Raw genomic sequence first — 23287 nt, 5'->3', positions numbered from 1 at the left:
AGAACCATCACCACCACCTCCACCGACACCACCAAGAGAACTAGTGCTACTAGTAGAGGTAGTACTAATGTTGATCGTAGAGACCTGAGTTGTAGTAGAGGCAGAGGTCGAGCTACTAGATATACCTGTATACCCCAAGGGAGTGGCTGATGCATTGATGCTAGGAATGGTAGGCCCAGGGCTGACCATGTGCATTGTCAAACTAGGTATGTCAACACCTAACTAGAAACCACAAGTGTTAGACTGGACATCTTGCGGGGGTGGATCTACCAAGGGTACATGGTTTTTGACAATAATAGATAATGCCCTCAACATCTCTAAACCTTTCTTATTTGAGATGAGCATGTCTCTCAAGGTATTAACTACATTCCCAAATTAAGGGAGGGCATTCTCCCGATTGAGGAACCCTTCAAAATCTCTCAGGTTCTCTTCTAAAGAATGAATTTGGTCAAAGTCAATAGTGATAGCGAAATTGTGATCAATATAAGGAGGAGAAGGCGATAGAGAATTAGTCGGGGAGTTGTTATGAGTACTACTAGCTGACGAGCCTCACACAAAAGGTATGTGGAGAGTATAAGAGGGGAAAGGCTCGCTAGAGTCATGTAGAGGGTTTCTGATAATCGTGTTGGATAGAGGAGGTTTGTAAGGATTAGCAGGGAAACTCTGTCTAGATGTCCTCTTGAATACAACTCATGTGGCAGTCTGGGTCGTAAAGCTCGTAGACAAGCCTTGCGATGTTGAGACCACACTACAGGGACATGAAGGGTTTTTGTCTTCTACTAAAGCTTGTTGATTAGAAAGATGAAGAGGTTAATGAAAATGCTAGAAGAATCGATGCAAACTATGTTTTTAAAAAAAAAAATATATATATATTAGATGTATGCAATGATCTAAATGATAAACACAAAATTAAAAAAGAAAGGTTGGTTTCACGTTGAGTTCACAAAAATGTAATGGAGGAAATTTGCTACCTCAAGGATGATGAATCCTAGAGAACAAATCCACCCTCTGATACCTCACTCAAACTAGTGCTAAGGTTAGCTGGGGGATGAAGACAATCAAACTAAGCTAACAGATTGTAGAGAAGGCTCCCAGATGACTTTTTTGAGTCTCTGTCCCAAGGATGAGTGCGCAAAGCTAGGACACCAACGCGACATTCTGATACCTCACTCAAACTGGTGCTAAGGTGAGCCAGGGGATGAATACAATCACACTAAGCTAACAGATTATAGAGAAGGCTCTCAGGCGGCTCTGTTGAGTCTCTGTCCCTGGGACAAGTGCGCAAAGCTGGGACACCAATGCAACACGTTGTCATCCTATACAGATGAGACATTGTATGAGAATAATAAACATACTTATAATATTAAATACTCGCGGAAAGTATAATAAAATACACTAATAACGTGAAAAACGAAAAATGATTGAGAAAAAGGGGAGAAAGGAGATTCCCAGATGGTCCACGGTTGAAGCCTCCCACTAAATGATCTTCTTCCCACGATCGAGAACCTACACACAAACAAGAAGGGAAAATGTTGGGGTTGTGTTTTGGAGTCTGCCTAAGTTAGACCCCCATTGGTGTTTCCACCTCCATGGACAACCTAAGTAAAACCACGAGGAAATAAAATGATAAGGATAATGGAAAAATAATTCAAGATAGAAAAGTGATAATGGTGAGATGAATGGAAAAGAGAATAAGGAAACTCCCCTTTTTGAGATGCTATGACAATGGCGTTGTGAGTTGTTTGGAAAGCTGCAACAATGGTGGTGTTTCTAAGAGAAGTTATGAACGTTGTCCCCAGAGTTTTGCAAGAGCTCTAGCCTACAAGTAGTCTAAAAAATGCCAAAGATCCTCAAATGCCTTCTAACCAGAGAGATATAGGCCCTGGACGAAAAAATGACGCCTATGGACGCATGCAGAGGTGTTACGATTCCTTCCAAGCACAGGCATAATGCTCAAATGACCATATGTGGACGGTTAGATTCGCAGGACGCTAGCATGTTGTGCAGACGTCTCCGAGTTGTGCTAGAGTGCCGAAGGTGACATGTCAAAAAAGTTGGTGAACTTTCGGTTTTAAGCTAACAAGGTGATTCTGGTGGACAAAAGGACAAAGAATGGTGGTACCCGACCTCCGATGATGTGGAGGAAAGTGCCACTTGTCGCGTTGAATTGCATAAGGTGCAATTTTTTATATTACAAATAAGTGGATGTTTAAATGTCCAAAAACATGGAAAAAGTAGTTTTAACTTGAATCTATTGTTTCTTTATAGAGACGTTATACTTTAATTTATTATTTTAATCATGTAGAATTTTTTCGTTGAATTGATTTTTTTAAAGGTGAATAAATAAATTAAAAATATTTATATTATTTTATTAATGAATTTATAATCACTTTTTAGAATTTTAAAAATATTTATATAGATCATGTTTTATGATTTGTCATTTAATGAGTTTATACATGATTAAAAATTGTTTATTATTATGTTAAAATTATTACCATTGATCCAAAGATTTATCAAAAGTATACCCACCATACTAGGTGTCAACCTATGCCAACATCTTTGTTGATGTGTTGGTTATAAATTGGTCCATGCATCTTGACATGTATATTATCATATACTTGCAAGATTTGATTGTCTTATCTCTATCTCCCTATCTCTCTCCTTATATCTCTCTATCTCTGGCCACCTCCCTCCTTATCACACATCTATCTCTCTTTCTCTATCTCTAACTCTTTATCACTCTATATCACAATCTCTCTCTTTCTATCTCTCCTCTTATCCCACTATATTTATTTGTTGCTCTAGCTCTAGCTCTCTATTTCTTTCTTACATCTCTCCTTCTATCTCTATCTCATTACCTCTCCATCTCCCACTGCCCCTATATCTCTCCCTTTCTCTATATATCACTTCCTATATCTACGTTTATCTTTCTCTCTCCCTCTATCATTCTCTCCCTCTCCCTCTATATATTTATCTCTTCCATCTATATCTACCCCCCTCCTCTCTCTCTTTCTATCTCCATCTCCTCTCCATATCCCTCTCCTTCTCCATCTCAATCTTAATCTCTATGTTCCTCTCTATCTCTATCTCACTACCCCTCTATATCTCCCACCATCTCCCTCTCTCCTTATTGCAAACATAACTTGAGCCTATTGGTAATGAAGCTTAATTCAAATTTTTCATTTCAATCATGCTTGGATCCATGTAAGTGGATGGATAATTGATTTGAAGTAATTACTTCTCTATTGAGGCTTTTGGTAGATGACCTACCAATTTTTCTCATACATTACATAAATGTATGCAAAAATTAGGCCAATTTTTTTATAATCGATCTTTCACACCTATTCAACATACCGATTGCACACAAGGTGCAATTGCTAGTTTCTACGATGGACAAGAGTAAAAAAAAATTATTTGAAATTATTACTTCTCTATTGAGACTTTTGGTAGATGGCCTACCAATTTTTATCATAATATAATGTATTAAAAAACTACACCAATTTTTTTTATAATTGATCTTCCACACGTATTCGAGGTACCATTGCTAATTTCTACGATGGACAGCAGTAAAGAAAAATGAACGGTCAAAACAAGTTCTATCGTCTTTCATAATTATAAGAGTATTTTGAACCGTTGATCCTGGAAAGTAGGTCGTGCATTTCAAATAAATAAATGAACTTGCTTTCCAAAGTGATTAGGGTTATCATGTGTTTCTCAGTTTCAGGAGAGAGATGTGAGAAAGGGCGAAATGACTGGGTTGAGCTTGGAAAGATCAATCGAGTACAGTGCCATACAAATTCCTATTTTTTCCAACGGCTATGCAAGCTTGAGTATCCCTGACTTGATCATTTCTCTCTTTTATTCTGCAGATTCAAATGACTTTAGATATCCTGAAAAAGGATCAAAGTCCCTATCAGAAATCATTTCTCAAACAGTATGACCATTCAGATCGATATGCAATAGAAGATATTGAGGGGTGGACGAATGCCCATAAACAGATCCATTCTCGCTCAGATTGGTCCATGGGTATAACTCAAGGGTAAGCAATGAATTTCACTTTCAGCTTCCATTTTTGTAGTTTTGGTTAAATATTTCACGGCTGCCGCTGAATAATAGGTGGCATGTGTGCCTTCGTTAGAATATAGTTTTCAAGGATAGGGTTTTAGGGAAGCGATATAGGCTAGGGTTAGGGCTAGGGTTTGTATTCTTATTTTTAAATGTAAAAATTCATTTTGCAGATAAATTTTAGTTGGCTCTTTTCACAGAGCGATAGTCTAACTCTAGCATTATGATTCTACTTCTCTTCATGTGTTTTTTGTTTTAGTTATTTAATTATTGAAGAATTTTAATGTCTCCGCCTTTACTCTGCCTCCCATCGCAGCAATTTTTGAAATATAATTGTTTATTAATAAAACTTTATCTTAGATTGGCATGCTAAGAGGTCTAGCTTAATTTTAAAATTTTATTGTGCTTTCTTTTCTGTAGTTTTTGTTTATCTATATTGTTTATATCAAGGATGCCACTGAAATAACGTACAGTAGCAGCTAATGAAACAATCAGTCATAGGAAGAAAAGCCAATAAACAAAGCCAAATCATAAATAAACAGAGCAGTTACCTATTAAATATTTAATTGTTGATTGATGGGTGACATTTATGATTCTACTCAGAGCCACTGTCCAGCAGTTTTCCAAACGTAATTACTTAATTTTGAGATTTCATATTAGACTGACAAATCAATTTGATTGTAATTTTTTTGGGACTGGTTTACAGTTGAACATAAGAATTTTCATCATTGTTGGACTGTTCAACTGGTAAACCATGAATTCACTACTCTTGATATAATAATTTGTATATATAGATCAATAAAGACTGGAAACTAAAGGCCTTTCATAAACTGACGGGCCCTTTTCTTGACCATTGTAATTCTCAAATGTAAATTGTTTTTAACACCAACAAATTTTTCTCAGATGCTGTTCCATTTATATTTAAAAGAATGTTTTTCCAGCTTTTCTCTTTCATAATAATACGTGAAAGATTTATTTTTTGAAATATTCTCTTTAATATTATATGTGAATGTATTATTTTCCAACTTTTCTAGCAACAGATTGCAGAGTAGAACCAGGATAATTAGGACTTTTGCAATTTCTATTGACATACTCTGGCTATTGCAGCTTTGAAGCTTGGCTAGCAAAGACAGTCGTTAATTTTATGATTAAGGCATTGGATGGAGTGCCGGAGGAAGTTACCAAGCATCCCATGGGAGTGGAAGTTAAAGCTGGAATTTGGGTATTGGCGGTATCGGCAAGGCAACGGTTACAAAGGCTCTGTACAATTGACAGTATTGTGGTTTCAATGCTGTTTGTTTTGTATCTAATGTCCGTACCACTGTTGTAGATGCCACAGGTCTTACAAATTTGCAGAAGCAAATTCTTAAAGATTTAACCAAATATGATGAAAAAGTGAACACTGTTGATTAGGTTAAATCTTTGTATGCATTGCAGAGGAGCATAACCATGATGTTCGGCACTTTTGCAATTTCTATTGACCTATTTTGGCCATTGCAGCTTCGAAGCTCAGCTAGTAAAGACAGTGGTGAATGATGTGATTAAAGACATTGGACAGAGTGCCATTAGAAGTTGCCAAGCAGCCACTGGGAATGAACAATGTGAAGAATGCTCTCATTCAGAAATTAAATCTGAATTCAATGAAAGAGGTCTCTGTACAATCAACGTGATGGTGGCTTTTTATGCTGCTTGTTTTGTATTTAATGTCTAGGCCATTGATGACCACAGGCCTTACAAATTTGCAGAAGCAAATCTTTAAATATTTAACCAAATATGATGAAAAAGTGAAAAGTGTTCTTTGTTTGAAGGGTCATTTTGGAGGAAGATGTGTGCTTATTTTGGATGATGTGGGTGCTGTTGTACAATTGAATGCTTTTATTGGTGACTGGTTGACCCCTTTAAGCAAAGTCATTATAACTTTTAGAAACTAACACATTCTCAATGATGCTCTACATTCTCAATGTTGCCCTAGTTTCATCTGAATGCATCCAGGAAATTACTTTAATGGAGATAAACGGTGGTCATCAGTTAGTTGGCATGCTTTTTTTAAAGCATCTTTGAAATGTCCTTCCCCTTTTGCTGCTGTAGTGTTTTATCCTTTTTGCAGCTTATTGTAATTTAGTCAAACAGTTTGCTGTATGTTCCGAAAAATCTTTATGCTTAATTTATTAACTCATATCAGAGAAGGCAGTTATGTAAGTTGTATAAGAAGCAAAACAGATTTCAAAGACAATTTCTTAATTGCAGCATATCAGAGAAGGCAGTTATGTAAGTTGTATAAGAAGCAAAACAGATTTCAAAGACAATTTCTTAATTGCAGCAATAATAAGTCTGATAATAGATAGATATCTGAGACTTAGTACGCAGACTTTAGAATAGAAATCTGACTTCTTGCTGTCCGAGATTACTGACTATATTATTTAACAGTGTTTTCTGAAACTAGAAGAATCTGACCTGGCTCAACATTAGCAGTGCCGCTCAGTCACCCAAGCAATCGATTTACTAACTTTCAATCAATATAATTATGGTCCTCCAACAAAGTGTGAATCTATAATGAAGCAATGAGTTTATAAATTGTTTCTCTCAACACTCACACATCACCAGTGAACCACTGCCAAAGAGACCTCCGACACAGAAAATGACTGGCGTCGCTTCTGTATTAGTGCCTGTATTAATCTCTCCTAATCGCGCTAGGTATAATACCTTTTGTTTGATCAGAACGATCACTTGATAGCAAGAGGAATCGATATTAAGGAATTAATCTTAGCTTTGGAAGTCACTGAGTTCAATTTTTTGATCATCAAACCAACTTATTACCCACGCCCTTTCTCACGGGCCCAGAGGTATGCCGCCTCAATTGCACCAAGACACTATCGCTGTCTTCACCAGATGGCTCGATATGTGCAAATAGCTGTGCTCAGGAAGAGACTACCATGCCAGGAGTGCCGCTTTAGTATTTGAAGCATCAATAAATATTGTCAAACTTATGCAAAGCCTTACTTATTAGTTGCAACACCCAATACATCTCTAAACATTTGATTAAAATAAATTAAAAAATCAACAGGATATAAATAACGATTCACAATATTAATTTGCCAGTGCTCAAATGCTTCTAACATAAACCTTATTTGGGTTTATAATAAGCCAATGAAGAACCAGCTCCCACACATATATCACACGCCACCAAAGAGAATGACTTACATTAAAATCGGCTCCTTCGATGATAATACCCACTATGTTGCATCAAGCCATGATTTCATAATAACCACCAATACTGAGACGACAGGATAAAATATTCTTTATGTTCCAAATCTCAGAATATAACTCTCAAGCAGACAATATTAGAGATTTATCTGACAGCACAATTTCTGTGCAAATTTGTCTCTATCAGAGACTTAACAAATTTGTCCTGCTGCCCTCTGGGAGGTATCAGGTTTTTGTTCAACCTTTTTATCAAATTCCTGAAGATTTTTCTCTCCAGAAATCATAGGTCATTTTATCAAATTCAAGCATATCCAATCCAACTCATGAAGGTTTTCTTCTCCAGAGATCTTATAGAGATCTTAGGTTGTGTATCAAATTCAAGCATATCCAATCCATCACCAGGAACCCTCTCCAAGAAGCATGTAGAAGATAGGCCGATTTGAAAAAATATATTTGATAAAGTGACATAATTATATTTTATTATTTTATTGTTAAATTAATCAAATATTAAGCCATCATTTAAATATCTTATTTATTTTTGACATCTTAATAAAAATCAATTTAATTAATTGTCATTTTAAAACATGGAAACATTACAATCTCCAAGACCTAGTTATGATCATCTGTCTGAAAGAATAGTGGATTAGGGGCATCTACTTTCATTGGAGGACCTGTCTGGTATGATAAGCAGAATGACAAAAGTTGTTGAAAAGAAGCTCTGCAGAAATCACTCTCAATACAAACATTCACGAAAGACTCTGCATCAGTTACAGTGTTTTTTATGATGAGGAAGGTGAAATATTCGTGGACATTGCTTTGCTTCTTCATCGGAGAACATGAATCATCGCCCAATATTTTTTTGGAAATCCTACTGATAAAGATTAGCAAAAGATGTATTTTATATGCATGCCAATTTGTTCGATATGGGATGAACCATTGCTGAAAAAGAAGGTACCGAACTCCGGAGTTTGCCTATTTAAGCACCGTATCCAACATCAAATTTATGTGCCTTTGGGTTTATAGAGGCAATCCACGAAGGCATAAAATGCTGTATAGACCTGGTCTTAACTATCTTCATTTGCAGAATCTACCATTGAAGGCATGATAGAAGACGCTAGAAGTGCTTCCTCGAAGATTGATATGGTTAAGCTCGGAGAAGAGCTGCTTTGCAATTGGGGTGAATAGAGCCACAAAGAAGCGGTGTTACCCTAGATTTCTGGTTAACATTTGGCAATTGAAGATCAATAATTTAAAAGGTGGTTCTGATTTGGACAGCCTTTCTATCTCTTCCCCATTTTCATTTCATAATCTACAGCTGATGCACTTGGACATGAAAGGGAGTGGAGATTTAAGTAACCTCGCTAGTACCATTGACAACCTGTCACAGCTACAGCACTTGAAGTTAGGAGGGTGTACTAGATTAAATAGCTGTGTCGATACCATTGACAACCTGTCACAGCTTACTGTACTTGAACTTAGGAAGGTGCACAAGATTAAATAATGTTTTTGATACCATTGAGAATCTGTTATAGCTCCAGCACTTGGATATGAAATGGTGAAGAAGTTGTTTAACCTTCTTGATACCATTAGCAACCTGTTACAGCTGAAGTTCTTGAACTTACCAGTGTGTTACAGCTTAAAAATATCCCTGATTCAATTGGCAACCTGTCACAACTGCAGCATTTAGACTTGCGAGGGTGTACAGCTTAAATAACCTTCCTGATACCATTGGCAATTTGTCACAGCTATACCATTGGCAACTTGTCACAGCTGTAGCACTTAGGTTTGGCAGAATGTAGAAGCTTAAATAACCTCCCTTATACCATGACAACTTGTCACAACTGCTATACTTGGACTTGATAGACTACAGAAGCTAAGTAACTTCCTTGATATCACTGGCTACCTATTACAACTGCAACACTTGACCTGAAATTGTGTAGAAGCTTAAATACCACACTTAGACCACACTTAGACTTGAAATGGTGTAGAAGCTTAAATAATGCACTTAGACTTGAAATGGTGTAGAAGCTTAAATAATGCACTTAGTCTTGAAATGGTGTAGATGTTAGCGTTTTGTTTTGCATGATCCTCTCTTTCCGTGAATGATGGATCACTTGTATTATTGTCTCTCCATTCTCATTGTGAATGATAGATCACTTTTAGTCTGGTCTCTGTTCTCTCCGAGAATAATGGATCTGTCTTCCATGCAAACTGCAGATCATAAGCTAACTAATTCAATTAGTTGTTACCTCTGCTTCTTTCACCACTAATTTCATATTTCATGTGGTGGATATTATTTGTATAAATCTGCATTTAACAGATAGTAAATTACACATTGAATTAATAGAGTTTCTTTTCTTCTGTTTTTTGCTCTGTTTTTCTCTTGCAAGTTTTGTTTTCTCTTTTCTAGCTAGATCTGTATTCTACAATGTAGAAAATTTAACATGGTATCAGAGCCTGAGAGCTAGGAGGAAGGACAAATTATTTGCAGGCAGATTTTTGAAGAATGGAAGCTGATGTAAACCTTTGTTTCTAGAGCATGTTCCTTGCTTCCTTTGTTCATGCTCTTGTTTGCACGGGCCTTGCCTTCATCTTCTTCTTTGTGACACATCATTTCAGTGGACCTATCTTGTTTCTCTTTTGTCATATTATGAGGGAGATTTTCTACTGTTAGTGCTAATGCTTCTTGGTTTTGTTTCAAGTTTGACCAGTTCACTTTTGGCACTTGTATTTTCGACTAGCAGCTTCTTCTTTCCTGGTTGATAGTGTCGTTGGGGTCACTCGTGCAGATTCATGTGCTACGTGCATCTTCGAATGTCAGATGTTTTGCCTTTGTTTGCCATTTGATTATTGTTCGAGTAATGTCATTGAGGGCACTCATGCAGATTCTAAATCTTGATCATCATCTTGGCTTTTGAGGAGGTTCTTCATTTAGCACTTTGGTGGTCATCATTCGACAATTGTTCATATTTTTTTTGTATCTCAAAGGATACTCTTTTGCACTTCATATAGTTGCATCTCTTGTAATTTTGAGGGGGGTTTTATTCCCACTGGGTTTTCCCTTTTCCTCTTTCCTCTTTTCTTTCGTCTTTTCTATCTCCTTGGTTAGACTTAAGGTGGGGGTGTTAGCGTCAGTTTTGCATGATCATCTCTTTCCGTGAATGATGGATCGCTTGCATTATCGTCTTTCCGTTCTCATTGTGAATGATAGATCACTTTTAATCCGCTCTCTGTTCTCTCAGAGAATAATGGATCTGTCTTCCATGCAAACTGTAGATCATAAGCTAACTAATTCGATTAGTTGTTACCTTTGCCTCTTTCAACGCTAATTTCATATTTCATGTGGTGGATATTATTTGTATAAATCTGCATTTAACAGATTGTAAATTACACATTGAATTAATAGAGTTTCTTTTCTTCTGTTTTTTTTTTCGTTTTTCTCCTGCAAGTTTTGTTTTTTCTTTTCTAACTAGATCTGTAGTCTGCAATGTAAAAAATTTAACAGTATAAGCTTAAATAACCTTCCTGATACCATTGGCTACATGTCAAAACTGTAGCACTTGAACATGATAGGGTGTTACAATACAAGTAACTTCCCTGGTACCATTGACAACCTGGCACAGCAGAAACACTTGAACTTGGCAGAATGTAGAAGCTTAAATAACCTCCCTGTTAATATAGGCAACCTGTCACACCTATAGTGATTAGACTTGAGATAGTGTACAAGCTAATTAACCCCCGGATATCATTGGCAACCTGTCCCGTCTGCAGCACTTGGACTCGGGGGGGTGCAACAACTTAAATAACCTTCTTGATACCATTTGCAAACTGCACTTGAGATAGTGCAGTATTGGGACTTGAGATGGTGTAATAATATTGGCAACCTGTCACAGTTGCAGGGCTTGAAGGAGATGGAAGGTTAAGTAATTTCTTAGATGTTGACTACCTGTCACAGTGGCAGTCTGCAAAGTTGTCCAATTGTGAAAACTTGTAACTTCCCCGATACCATTTATAATGGTTGCTGCGTCATTCTTTGAGATTGAATAATATATCACCTCTACACTAAACCACTCCTCAGCTATAGCGTTGGACTCTAATGGAACTTCGAGTGTTGCCAGGGCAGAAATTGAGACAAAATTTGTCCTCTTACATGGTAGGTAAATGTTAGATATTCATTGTAGAAAATTGAATGCTGAGAGTAGTAAATTCTCTCTTACGATTTAATGGAATGCAATTTTCATTTCTCTATGTTTGTACATAAATGCAAATTAATGCGTTTCAACTTCATATAGATAGTAGATGATCGTTGAATATTTCAGATTTTTACACATGTTCATCACAGAACGGTTTAAATAACACATTAAGCTTATATTTTTAGGCTTAAAAGTGTTAAATGTTTAGAGTTGACTGACATTTTCTAGGCTTAATATGTTGCTGAATATATGTTGTCACACTAAGAATACACCTCTAGACTTAAAAGTATTAAACACTTAGAGTTGACTAACATCCTCTAGACTTAATATATTGCTTAGCATGTGTGATTTAAGACTGACCATCAATCACTATAATATAAGATTCTTGTGTTTTACCTTTTTACATCCTTGAGCATTAATCTTCTTTTACAAACAGTGGTAATTATTTGGCACTCCTTTAATATTTCAATGGTGTCCGAAAATGATTTTATAAATTGTTGTCTGACGTAGTTTTTCTGTTTTTCAACAATACAATCACCTTTCTCTATGTTCATTTTCCAAAACTAAAGTTGCAACTTCCTTTTTACGGTTTACAATATCTTACACAGACGCTGTTATCATTTTTTCTGTATAAAAACAAACTGCTGTTCTTTTCTGTGCATATTTATAGAGTTCATGAGCAATACTATAGTAGTAGATTGTTACACAAGGGTTTTGAAGGATTTTAATGCTTCTGCATCGATCTGAGTGCCTTAATTAGCTGATAGGCTATTATAATGTGGGTTTTGCTCATCGGAATTGTCTCACGTTCATCTGGAAAAGTTTTTGATGTTTGACATCGTCGGAAAATTTGGATGCAAGTGCGTGTCGTGGGTTGCTAAGAGATTCTGAAAAAAGCAGAGGCAATTATGGGCTCTTTCAACCCCACATAGACCCAAAGTTAAAAACAACATAAAAAGCCCCCCCCAAAAATAAGAAAAAACACTCAATTGAGAGAGTGCACCAACTCAGTATTCTCTAAATAATCTTGTTGATTTTCTCCATATCCTCCATGATGAATATGGAGGAACCCTGGTCCTGGCTTCGACTCCTAGTCCTAGTATAGGGACCCGAACTAGTCTTCGCTCGAGCAACACTCAAGCCACCCTCCGAAGTATTCTTATTCTATTTTTCCCCCAAGGGAGGATCACTGGCTATGGGTTTGGTTCTATAGTCAACAAACATGGCATTGATTTTATCCAAACCTTTAGCACTATTACTCATCGCCTTCCTGCTGATTTCCACTAGATTATTTAGGCTATCTTTGATGTCATTCACATACTCTTCTAGCTTATCAATTCTGCGATCATGGATGATCTTCATAGTTTCGACATCCTGAGACTGCTTCTAAATCATTCTCATGAGTTTCTCAATTTTACTAGGCCCAGGGGACTCGGGTGGCTGCAAGAAGTTGAGTCCCACTTTTGAGCAAAAAGTGGAAGTGTTTTCTCTATTTTTCAAATTTTCTGTCGATTGATGTCAAAATTTGATGTACTTAGAAATTGAATCTAAAAAAACTTCAGTAATAGAAATTGTAGTGCTCAGAGTCTACTTTTCAAATATGTAATTTATTTTAATACCCACATGGTAGAAATCTCTTTTTAGTAGGCATGTTTAAAAATCAGTTTTTCAAAATGCATGTTTCAAGACCATACCACACATGTACAACCACCCTTTTTTGATGCAAATAAATGAATTTATGCAAATCCTTCTGGGAAACGATACCTAAGACACCAAATATTGATGAGAATATTTTGTCTTATTTTTTTATTTAATATATTTTTTTTAATTAATTTTTAACTGACAATAAAGTATATTTTCAAAACATTAGGTGTACAATTACTATAATTTGATGAAAATTTCATATTTTTCATTTTTTTTTAATATTCAAAAAAATTGTACGTATATTGATGTCATATAATTTACTTTTCTAAAATCCTAAAAACAAAAAAGTTATTAAAGTTTTATTGAACCTCGGTATTTTAGGTTTAGGTACCACTTTTGACTAATAAATAATACAAAAATAGTAAAAATAATCTTATCACTATGAAATTTATATTTCTGAAAACTCTAATGGGTTTTCGTTTCGTCAAAAAATTCAATCAGGAAGGCCCTTAAAAAATTAGGCCAAGGTAGAAATCTGATGTCGTTTTACCTTAGCCATTTTTTTGGAGGTCCAAGCATAGGCTTGGTGGGATCAAGCCTATCCTGAAGCAAAAAACAATGCTAAGGGTTGTTTTCCGCCCCTAATTTTAACAAACTGGTGCCCATTTTTTAAATTAACAAAACAGGCGCTCGATTCTAAAATGGGCACCCATTTTTAAAAAGGGCACTCGATTCTAAAATGGGCACCTGTTTCATTAAATAACGGGCATCCGTTTCTGAAAAGATCCATTGGACTAGAATCTGGCCCACAAGAACAACTCCCAATGATTGAATGATTTTTCAATCATTTCTTGACAGGTATGATCAGCATGATCAACAAAGAGAATGTTTTGATTAATCATTCTCTTTTTTTTTCTTATTGTCGATTTGGTAAGGAGATTGATTCAAATTCAAAATTTGGTGCACCCATGGGATCAAATCAACGCAAGAAGAGGCAAAGGAAGGTTTTGACAACTGAGGAGATTGCAACAAATAGGGAGAAGGAAGCAATACGTCAACAAGAGAGAAGATCAAGAATGAGACAAGGAGCTTCAAGTTCCACAATTGTTTCAGAAGAGGAGAACATCAATGATACCATAAATGGTGACGAAGGAAACACAATAGAACCATTTAATTCAGGTGCATCTTCTAATCCATTATTGGATACATGTATGTCTTCACAACCCTATGTTTTTTCTCATGAAGAAATTGGGGATTTAGTAGAAGCAGATTACTTATTAAATCAAACGCCAATTGAAAATCAAACCCCAAATGAAATTAGAACTCAAGTTGAAACTGAAATTGAAATCCAAATTGAAACCCCAAATGAAACTAGATCTCAACTTGAAACCGAATTTGAAACTCCAAATGAAATTGAAAATCCACCTGCAACTGAAACCAATAATGTGGGTGTAGACATGGAAACACCAATTGAAAATGAAACATGTTTGAATGATAAACAAATGAATGAAAATTTTGAAATTAAAAAGTGATGTACTAGACAACCATCCTGGCTTGGTTTCATGGAGACAGATTAGGACACATGCAAATAGATTGTTTAGATATTTTTTTTTATAATAAGAAATTTGGGTTTCAATGTCAATTAATGGTACAACTAATTAAAATGACTAAAATGCAAAAACTGATGAAGAAGTTAGGCTTTTATGTCAAACCCAAGAAGCAGGATAAGTCTTTAAAACAATAATGTGTATGTAGACATGGAAACACCAATTGAAAATGAAACATGTTTGAATGATAATCAAACAAATGAAAATTTTGAAATTAAAAAGTGATGTACTAGACAAGCTTCCTGGCTTGGTTTCATAGAGACAACTTAGGACACATGCAAATAGATTGTTTAGATATTTAATTTATAATAAGAAATTTGGGTTTCAATGTCAATTAATGGTACAACTAATTAAAATGACTAAAATGTGAAAAGTGATGAAGAAGTTAGGATTTTATGTCAAACCCAAGAAGAAGGATGAGTCTTTAAAACAAGTTGTATCGACTGTTTCTAGCACCTTTGATACAATTGGAAAGAAAAGTCGTTTGAAAGATAAAAATGCGGCACGACGGGCAATAATAACTTTAGTAAGCCAAACAACTTCTCATAAAAGAATGATGAGTAACATAAGTGGATATCTTAATATTCATCGTAAAACTTTGTCAAGAGTTGTAAAAAGAAGAACTAACTTTGAAAGTGATCCAACAAACAATTTGTGGACTTTTAGTGGTAGACTACCAAGTTTTGATATGAAACTTACTGGTGAAGTCAAAACTTTGATCAAAAAATTCTAGCACGATAATACGAGAGTATCACCTAATGTTAGAGATGTTCTTAAATTAAGAGTTGGGTCAAAAATTCGTGATCCACATCCAAAACACCTATTGGACATGACTCAAACTAAATTGTACAATTTTTGTTTGGATGATAAGGTGTTGACTATTAGCATTTGTCAAAAGTCTTTTGAAAAGTGTAAACCTTGGTATGTTCGAATTAACAAGGAAAGAGTCACATGTTGTTACAAAACTCATGTTCAATTTCGCTACCATATGATGTATTTTGATATATACGTGTTACCATGCATAGTAATGGAATGTTCCAAGAATGTGGTATAACCACCTGAAACTATAAAGGAGTTTATATCAAGTTTGTTTTGCAACCTACCAAATGAGCAAAATTTTCTTTTTAATGCATGTGTTTCCGGTGTATGTGATATATGTGGCAATCTTGCATTGTTGGATGAATGTTTGCATGAAAATCTTTCAAATGATTTTGGACAACAATTAGTTGATGTTAAAAGATTTAAAACTGTTGAGTATCCACTGAAGGATGGAAAGGTTGGAAGACTGTGCGATCTAATCACTAAAAAAGTTAGTGTTCATGCATTTATGAATGAATTTAAGAGTAAGATCGTACCTAAATATGTTAAACACTCAAAATGCTGGATGGATCGATGGTCAGTTTCGAATATGTAAGGATACATTTCCTATTGGTAGTATACTTTCAGTCATTGACTTTGCAGAGAACTACATGCTTGCACCACAAGATGAGGTCCAATCACAATGCTACAATTCAGTAGAAGTATCGATTTTTGTCCATATTATCTATAGGTATGCACCAGATAGTACAAAAGAGGATCACAAAATTTTGAGAGAGTACTATTTCTATATGAGTGATAATAAATTACACTCATTCGAGTGTCCAGTATTGCTTCAAGACCTTTTTTGAGAATTTGAGGGAGAGAGAAATTCAGATGACACAATATCTGATATGGTCAGATAATTGCACAGGGCGATTCAAGAATGTTAGAATGTTTTATTGGTTGAGTAGGATTCATAAGAAAACTAATATCGAACACATGTGGAGATTTTTGACTGGACACGGGAAAGGAGAACATGATGGTGTCGGTGCATGTATTAAGAGAGCCCTTTGCAGAGAGCAACTCAAATTTGAGGAAAAGGCTAAATTTAAAAATGTAAGTGCAATTGTGGATTGGTGTAGTGCAAATTTATCCACAGGATCAAGTCATAACTCTACAATTAGACTTTTCTTCTGGCTAGTTAAAGAGGAGAATATCCTTCCAAGATATGATTGTGATACAATCAATGGGTTAGCTAGATGGCATTCATTTAAGAGTTCTAATTCTAACACTTGGATTATATGGACTAGAGAGCTTGCATGTTTTTGTCAATTTTGTGTTGCAGGTGAATGGGAAGAATGCGAGAATAAGAAATGGGTCGAATGATGACAACACAAATCCTTAACACCTAGTGAGACACAATATCAAGATGTTAGAAGAAATGAAGACCTAGATCATGCATTTACATCAGAAGATTATGATCGTGTTTCAGACCTCATACAACCTGGTAATTTAATTCAATTTCTTGTTAATAACTTTAAATTATATATTTTGATATATTGTCATATAATTTATGATTGCATTTGAATTATAAATTCTAACAGGTTTTATTTCTACATGTACTTAAATTTGTTTTCTAGGACATGTGTATGCTGTTGTTGCACCTGATGATAATGATGAGTAGGTTGAGTATTGGCTAGCTAGATGTGTAGAAGCTAAGAAGAAGTTGACATGTGATCAAGTAGATGATGATGGTTTTCAGTATCCAGTTGGGTCTATTGTGGTAGTTGGCACATGGCTACGCAAATACTTAACAAGAAGGAATGTCATACCAGCTTATGAAGACTACCAATCAGAAAAAAAACATTATACACTATTCTCATTTGGTGGCGGCAACAAACATCAAATTAGAAAGATACAAAGGTAGACCTGCTAATAAGGTATTGTGGACACTTTCAGTAGAAGAGCATGAGGCAATCATAGACGCATTGTAGAAGAGAGAGGATGTAGATGGCACATTAGGTTGAATCAAATTTATATGCATGTAAGTTTGTGTTAATTGTGTGAACTCTTTTATATTTAATTATGATAATTGTTTTTCTTTGTCCCTTTAACATTGTATTTGTCTACATTTGATACAATTTTGGTTTCATAAACAACATTGTATTAGTTATCTTCTTCTTAATGTTATTTTGTGCACATTGTAATTGTGTTACACTCATTCTAATTTTTTATGATATATTTATTTTATCGCAATCTCTTCATAGATTAATTGTAAGTTCTTGATTTTATTATTATTTTAAGAATATGATGTTATTGTAAATTGGGATAATTATTTTATTGAATTATAAATTGTTGCACTATAAGATGATCAATCACAATATTAAAATATAAAGTCATAAATAGATCATATATAATCACTAGATGACACCAAATCACATAGCAACATCAAATATATAATCACTAGAGGGTGCCAAATCACATAACAAGACCTGATATCATAATAGCAAGGAAATGCCATAATACAAAGTCCTATATATAATCACATAACAATTCTTGATGACATAATAATGTCCTGAAAAAATAATAACAAGGAAATGACATTAAAGCAAGTCCAAATAACATAATAACAAGTCCCAAGATAACATAACAAGTGTCATCATAAAAAGTCCATAATACAATAACATGACATGATCTAAAATATATAATCTAAGAACTCTCGTGCATCTCATTTGCAGTCCTCTTCACTCCACATGAAGGTGGCTGAGATGAATCATCCTATTGCATGTGGTCCTGAGATGCACCACCCTCTGTGTGTGTGCAGTATCAGTGTCTCCACCCTCCTGTACATTATTAAAATATTTTACATGAGAAGAAGTTACTTGCATAGTTCACTTATAAAGTAATTAAATATTGAAAAATTTAAAACAAATTACCATACGACCGTGCTCTACAATGCCCTCACTAGTATGTGGAGGTCCACTATCATGAACAAGAAAAGTGGTTGTAGTCAAGTTTGTAACAAAACATTGTACATCAATTTTGATAGTCCCTATAAAAGCCAGGTACACAGTATAAACAAATTAGAAATTATTTTTCTAATCATCACCGCAAATGACAATGTCGACAATTGCATCTGGCTCAATCTCATAGCCATACCAATACTGGTAGTGGTATCGACCTGAACAACATATATAAAGCATGAATCAAACTTGTATATATACATAAATTATAAAGTATATATAGACTACAAGTTTATCGTAGAAAAACATACATATGGTGTGTCATGTGTAGACAAAGTAACTGATGGGTGAAGGCATACATGTGATGCACCATCAAACAATCCAGAAGCCTACAATTGCAAAAAATAACGAACATGAATCAGAGTTGTACATAAATTAGTAAGCATATAAACACTTCAAATTAATGGATGAAAAACATACTAGTGGTATATGAGGCTGAGCCTCAGCATTCAACGGGTCACGTGAAGAACTACCCACCTCAGTGCTACACGAAGCACCCTACAAAATTGAAAAAACATATTAGACACATCATTACATTAAAATTTTTATTGTTTATTTTAAATGTACATATCAATACAATGTATCTAGATGAAAGTGCATACCGTAAATGGGGCACTGACATCTCTAGGTATCAAGGTAACATGATGTCAGTCCCTCAATGACATGGTATGATCTATCCTCTATTCTAGAAAAATTGACTCATGTTATGGTTCATATGTGTATATATAAGGAATTTAATATTATACTGTAAATTATATAAATAAATTTGTACATCTGTAGGCTGATCATCGTCTGCCCACATGAGATCAACATATGAAGAGACAACATCAACATGTGTAGCCTCCCCGACATCATCATAACCACCATGGGCAGCACCAACATCATCAAAATCACCATCTCCTCCATGGGAAAACTCACTATGTGAACTCATACATACATTCCCGTAGCTCATGCAAAAATGTGCTAAGCTGGGGGCAACCCTCACCTCGCGCAATTGCTGTACCAATTGCCTGACATGGCACTGAATGAACCAAGAGCAGAATCCATTGCTCGATGATGGGTAGGTGCTGGAACAACTGGTGCAGGAGCAAGAACCAAGGGATCATTGTGCACATAGTTTCTAACTCTGTCGCTCAATTTGGCCCCTGACCTATCCTGGAGCATGCCTCTCCTGACCCCCTGAAATGATCTAATATCAAAGTAATTGGGTTTTTTACCCAATTCAAATTCGGCCCATAATTTTTTCAATAAATACATGGAAATCTCATGATTGGAGTGTAGCAGATAGTCAAAGACCATCTATCACCGATCCCAAAAGTGTTTAGCTATGCCTGGGTGCCTACACCATCGAATTGAGATCCACGGCTTCTTCGGATCTATCTCTTCACCCATCTCAGGGTTTACAAAATATTGTTTCAAATTCATTTTTGTTATTTTTAATTCATTGACTTGTTTGTATGATAGGCCATCAACGTAAAAAGAATTCAATCCATCCCTCCAAGTACAATAGCTATCCAACTCGCTAGCTAATGCCTATATAGATTGTACAATCCCTTGCATACTATCTGCAAGGCATAACAACTATGGAGGTGGATGAGGCTCACGTCTAATGGTGTGGATATCTCTAATAAAAGAACCAATATTCCTCCTAATGGTTTGCCTCAACTGATTGGGTGGAGGTGGAGGTGGAGGTAGTAATAGACCTAATAGCTCATCTATCTCAAACTCATCCATTATGTGAAAATAATCTGCATATATATACAAACATGAAAATTTACAATTACTATTTAATTTACATTTCACCTTCCAAAAAAAAATAATTAAATACAATTTACCAACTTAAATATAAAAAAAGGAAACTCACGTAGATCTATATTATTAATAGGTGGGTCTATTTTAATAATAAGCATCATTTAAGAAATATTATCCACTTATATCAAAGTATAAGAAATATTCTACAAAATAAAACATCATAATGCCCATGCAACTCAAACAATACTTTTTAACATCTAAAGATGCATTAGTATAAGTTCCATCAAAATCACAAAAATAATCATGAGAGAGAGAGAGAGAGAGAGAGAGAGAGAGAGAGAGAGAGAGAGAGAGAGAGAGTAGATAATGAATAAAATGACTCCACTGATTTAGATAATGAATAATCATCTCCTCTAGACTCCACGGAGGGCTCATTCTCGATTAAGATTTTTTTTAGTTGGCACTTTGGGCCATCATGGTGCATTTATATGTTTTTTATAGAGAGATGGATGATTACAATACCTATGATAGTTGTACTTTGGGACCCATAATAGTTGACCATCTTGTCATGAGAGGCTTCTAATCATAGTTTAATGGTTGTGTTGTGTAGTTCATCTTTTCAAAGAAGGTAACTTCCATGGAATTACAATTTAGTACCCTTTCAATATTTAACCATTATCTTCAATTAGGCTACCACTTTATATTTTCAACTTGATAGGAATTCATAGGCTACCACTTTATATTAAAGTCATAAGTTATATCTATGAACTTTTCAATACATGTACTGCTTTGTTGTGTTCTTTGCTAGAATCATGGGATGATTTAGTGATCGCAACTAGTAGTACTACACTAAGTTGAAACTTGAATAAATAGTAGGTTCTCTACTCTTGGAGGAGTTAAAACAAAAAAAAACTCTAATTTTTTACAAGGATGTATTGGTTATTAGAGGAAGATAAAAGGATAAAGCAAGGAGAAAAAATAAGGAAAAGGACAAAGCTCCAAATCTAAAGTGAGATCTAAGTCTCTCAATAAATCCTATGTTAAGCTTTATAATTATGTCAAGAAAATCCACATAAAAATGAATGCAAGAAAAATATTACAAGAATGAATTAAATGGTGATTTAGATTCAATAAATTATTAGGATGACAATAGTGATATAATTGTTATATATTTGGAATGCATATATGTGAGGATACATGGATGATTAAATATAGAGATTATTTCCACATGACATTCTATTTCTCATTGAGGCATAATTTTACATTTAGTATAATATTTTTAAGTTCAAAAACATCTTTAGATGCGCATTGCGACATAATTGGTAGAAGGTGGACTTTAGGAGTGGTTGAAATTTAGTATAATAATGTCATTTTAGAAACAATTGGGATACTTCACCAATAATGTCACTTTGATGACAAGTTGAAGCTTTGATAACTTTTTATGACACTTTAACAACACTTAATGTTACTTCAATAAGAGCTAACATTTAGTGAAAATCTATCACTTTGGTAGTCATTGGACTTTATGGACATACTACCTCTAAGTTGCAATTTAATATCTAGCATCTCAATGACTCACCCTTACATCTAAGAGTTCCATAAGGTTTTAAATAAATATACTATGGTGTAGCATGAACACATGGGCCACATTAGTGAAAAAGAACTTAGATATTTGAAAAATAAAAATCTTGTTGAGGGATCAACTAATTATTTTTTATTTTCACTTTTGTGATAATTGTATATATGAAAAAAATTGTTTCTAGTTCTATTTGATATATAATTAGAGATATGTCTACACCTATAAATATGGAAAAAATATAAACTAACTAGAAACAATATTTTGCTACACCTAGAATTATGAAGAAACATGAATTATTTGAGCAATATTTTTCTGCACTTAAAGATTTGGAGGACCTAAGTCATGTGCTTTGTGATAGTGTGATTGGGAGCCTCTTGTATGCTATGGCCTACACTAGATAATAAATTACCAAACAATGGGGGTTTTGAGTTGGTTTATGGCTAATCTTAAAAAGAATCACAAGGTTGCATTCAAGAGATTTTTTAGATATCTTTATGGTACTTTGGATTTCTCTATTTGTTATCAAGGATCTTTAGAAAAAATGCTTTCAACAAGGTCATGTTTTCAAAGCACAAAGTTTGGCTAGAAGAAAGTTTAGTAGTAGGATTGTTCCACATGTAATTAAAAATATAGGGACTTGTAAACTCATATTGGATATGGGATGTTGACATTAGGAAGTCTAACATTGATTATGTATTTAGTCTATGTGGTGGTGCAATTAGTTGGATGAGTAGGTGACAAGTTGTGGTTTCTCTTTCCACTATTAAGTCAAAGTATATGACATGTTATCATGTTTGTAAATATATAGTATATCTTTAGAGATTGGGCTAAGTTAGGAAGTAGTGAGGATTAATAGTGATAGTTAGAGTATTATCAAATTTAAGAACCCTATTTTTCACACGCACAAAAAAGAACATTCATATTCATTATCATTTAAAAGTTCAATTTAAACATAAATTAAACATCAAAACATAAATTAAACATCTAACTTTTACAAAAGAATCCTATAATTAAATACAACATTTAGAAATATAAATTTAAACATTCAAACTTTTATGCATGATTAAAATAGAGAGAGAGAGAGGGAGAGTAGGTAATTTGAGATACAACGAGTTAGAGAGAGAATAGATAATGAGAGATAGAGAGTAGGTAATGATAGAGAGAGGGTAATGAAAGAGAGAGAGGGTAACATGTGTGAGAGAGAGGGGGTAATGTGTGTGTGTGAGAGAGAGAGGGAGAGAGAGGAGTAATGTGTGTGTGTGTGAGAGAGAGAGGAGGTAATGAGAGAGAGAGAGAGAGAGAGAGAGAGAGAGAGAGAGAGAGAGAGAGAGAGAGAGAGAGTGTAATGATTGAGAGGGTAATGTGTACGCGTGTGTGTGAGAGAGAAGGGGGGTTTATTGTTAATTTTCATCTAGGGTTTAT

The 23287-nt window shown here is 34.8% G+C and overlaps 1 protein-coding gene across 1 annotated transcript; it reads left to right on the top strand.

Moving 5' to 3' along the window:
- The first annotated feature begins 3685 nt into the window (after window positions 1–3685).
- LOC131047222 (uncharacterized) lies at window positions 3686–5872 on the top strand. Its single transcript, XM_057981083.2, has 3 exons — window positions 3686–3780; window positions 3870–4039; window positions 5173–5872. Exons 1-3 carry the CDS (start codon window positions 3706–3708, stop codon window positions 5393–5395), a joined length of 468 nt encoding a protein of 155 aa, XP_057837066.2. The 5' UTR covers window positions 3686–3705; the 3' UTR covers window positions 5396–5872.
- Window positions 5873–23287: the final 17415 nt, after the last annotated feature.

The sequence above is a fragment of the Cryptomeria japonica genome, chromosome 7 (assembly GCF_030272615.1).
Source record: "Cryptomeria japonica chromosome 7, Sugi_1.0, whole genome shotgun sequence".
NCBI classification, from domain to species: domain Eukaryota; kingdom Viridiplantae; phylum Streptophyta; class Pinopsida; order Cupressales; family Cupressaceae; genus Cryptomeria; species Cryptomeria japonica.
The sequence above is the reverse complement of the archived record's forward strand: the minus strand, read 5'-3'. Positions and strand labels throughout refer to the sequence as shown.